General features: G+C 46.4%; 1 protein-coding gene across 1 annotated transcript; it reads right to left on the bottom strand.

The window, feature by feature from the left end:
* Window positions 1–759, bottom strand: Pmar_PMAR023155 (hypothetical protein). The gene has a single exon (XM_002785161.1). The coding sequence runs from the start codon at window positions 545–547 to the stop codon at window positions 140–142; it is 408 nt and encodes a 135-aa protein (XP_002785207.1). The 5' UTR covers window positions 548–759; the 3' UTR covers window positions 1–139.
* Between the last annotated feature and the right edge of the window lie 649 nt (window positions 760–1,408).

Genomic DNA, 1,408 nt, shown 5'->3' with positions numbered 1-1,408 from the left:
ACCCAAGCACTTGACCAGATATAGTAGACTTCATCCGTAGAGACCCTACGGTCTTGCGCCAGGCCACAGAGGCATGAACTCTTTGGCAAGGATCGCATGTTCGCAGACGATTACGAACATAACAGTTGATCCTAGGCCACTAATATTCCATCTTAATTGTACGAGCGATGGCTTCAGCTCCCAGATGAGTAGTAGTATTGTGGTAGTGGTCAATCAAACGATTAATCATTGCCTCATCATCGACTTTTGGGTCCAATACCACTTGGTGTAGAGGTTGACCTTCTGAAGTTGATCTTACACACCGATATAATATACCATCCTCGACCGTATGGAACTTGGAAGCATCGTTGAGAACTCGATGCGGAATAGAACAACCATCGGGCACCTTCCTATGTAGTAGAAACTCTCGAAGAGCGGTAAGGAAGGACGATGAATTCTGGTTTGTTCGGGCAAGTTCTGCCCAATCAACATGCTGATCAGACTCAGATATGACCGGCTGTGGTGTGGAGGGCTCACTGCCATTAGTCGAGTCGGTGATAATGGTCATACACTGTAGGCCAGATAAATCATCGACGCATTGTTTAGAAGGTAGTGCCGACACAGCTGGGTCGAAGATAACCAACGATGACCCCAATGCCCATTTACGTGCTACTTCAGCCAAGACCACAGTAGTAGAATCGATCTGGCAGACCTCACATGCACCACCTTACCCCCTAAACCTTTGCCGAATAACTTCGAGCAAACTGATCTTATATCTTTAACCCATTTTTTCTCCAGGCGCGATAGATCATCATCCAACTTTGGACGCTTCAAACGCCATAGAGTAATTGCCGAGTCGGTATAGAATATAATAGAAGATATTGGTATTCTGACGTTATCAACATACTCTAGAACATCCCCACATAGGCGAACTGACCGCCATAGGCTATACAGCTCTTTTTTAGGTATGGACCATCGACAATGAGGTCCATAAACACCAGCAACGCTCCTCAATACGTATAAAGGACCGACTTCAGTTGATATGAGGGGACAATCCACTTGAGAGCACCAGGCCGCATTAGAGCTGTCACAGAAAATGTAGAGAGTAGACAAATTAAGAGCTCGGGGTGTCGAAAATACCTTCGACCTTATATCGGTGTACCACTGTTGGACCTTCTCAATGAGCTCTTCAGTAGCAAGTGTATCCCAGTCGAGCAGCTGGGCATGAATATTTGCTGCCAGTAAACGCGCGCTGACACCTACCGCAATGAATAAGCCAGCAGCATCGTACCATACTGATAGAGAACTAATTAAGGACCTTTTTGCGATCGGAGATTGCAGATCCAAAGGTGGTAATACTTGACAGAGCCGATCGTTGTCCACATCCCACGTGTAGCCCAGATATGGAGCCTCACCGTTAAAGGAGCCA

The sequence above is a fragment of the Perkinsus marinus genome (assembly GCF_000006405.1).
Source record: "Perkinsus marinus ATCC 50983 genomic scaffold scf_1104296933670, whole genome shotgun sequence".
Lineage (NCBI taxonomy): Eukaryota > Perkinsozoa > Perkinsida > Perkinsidae > Perkinsus > Perkinsus marinus.
This window is presented reverse-complemented; position numbering and strand designations above follow the sequence as displayed.

What these genes read in the sequence shown, in the direction of transcription:
- Pmar_PMAR023155 (XM_002785161.1), bottom strand. Translation starts at nt 547, where the DNA reads ATGACCATTATCACCGACTCGACTAATGGCAGTGAGCCCTCCACACCA.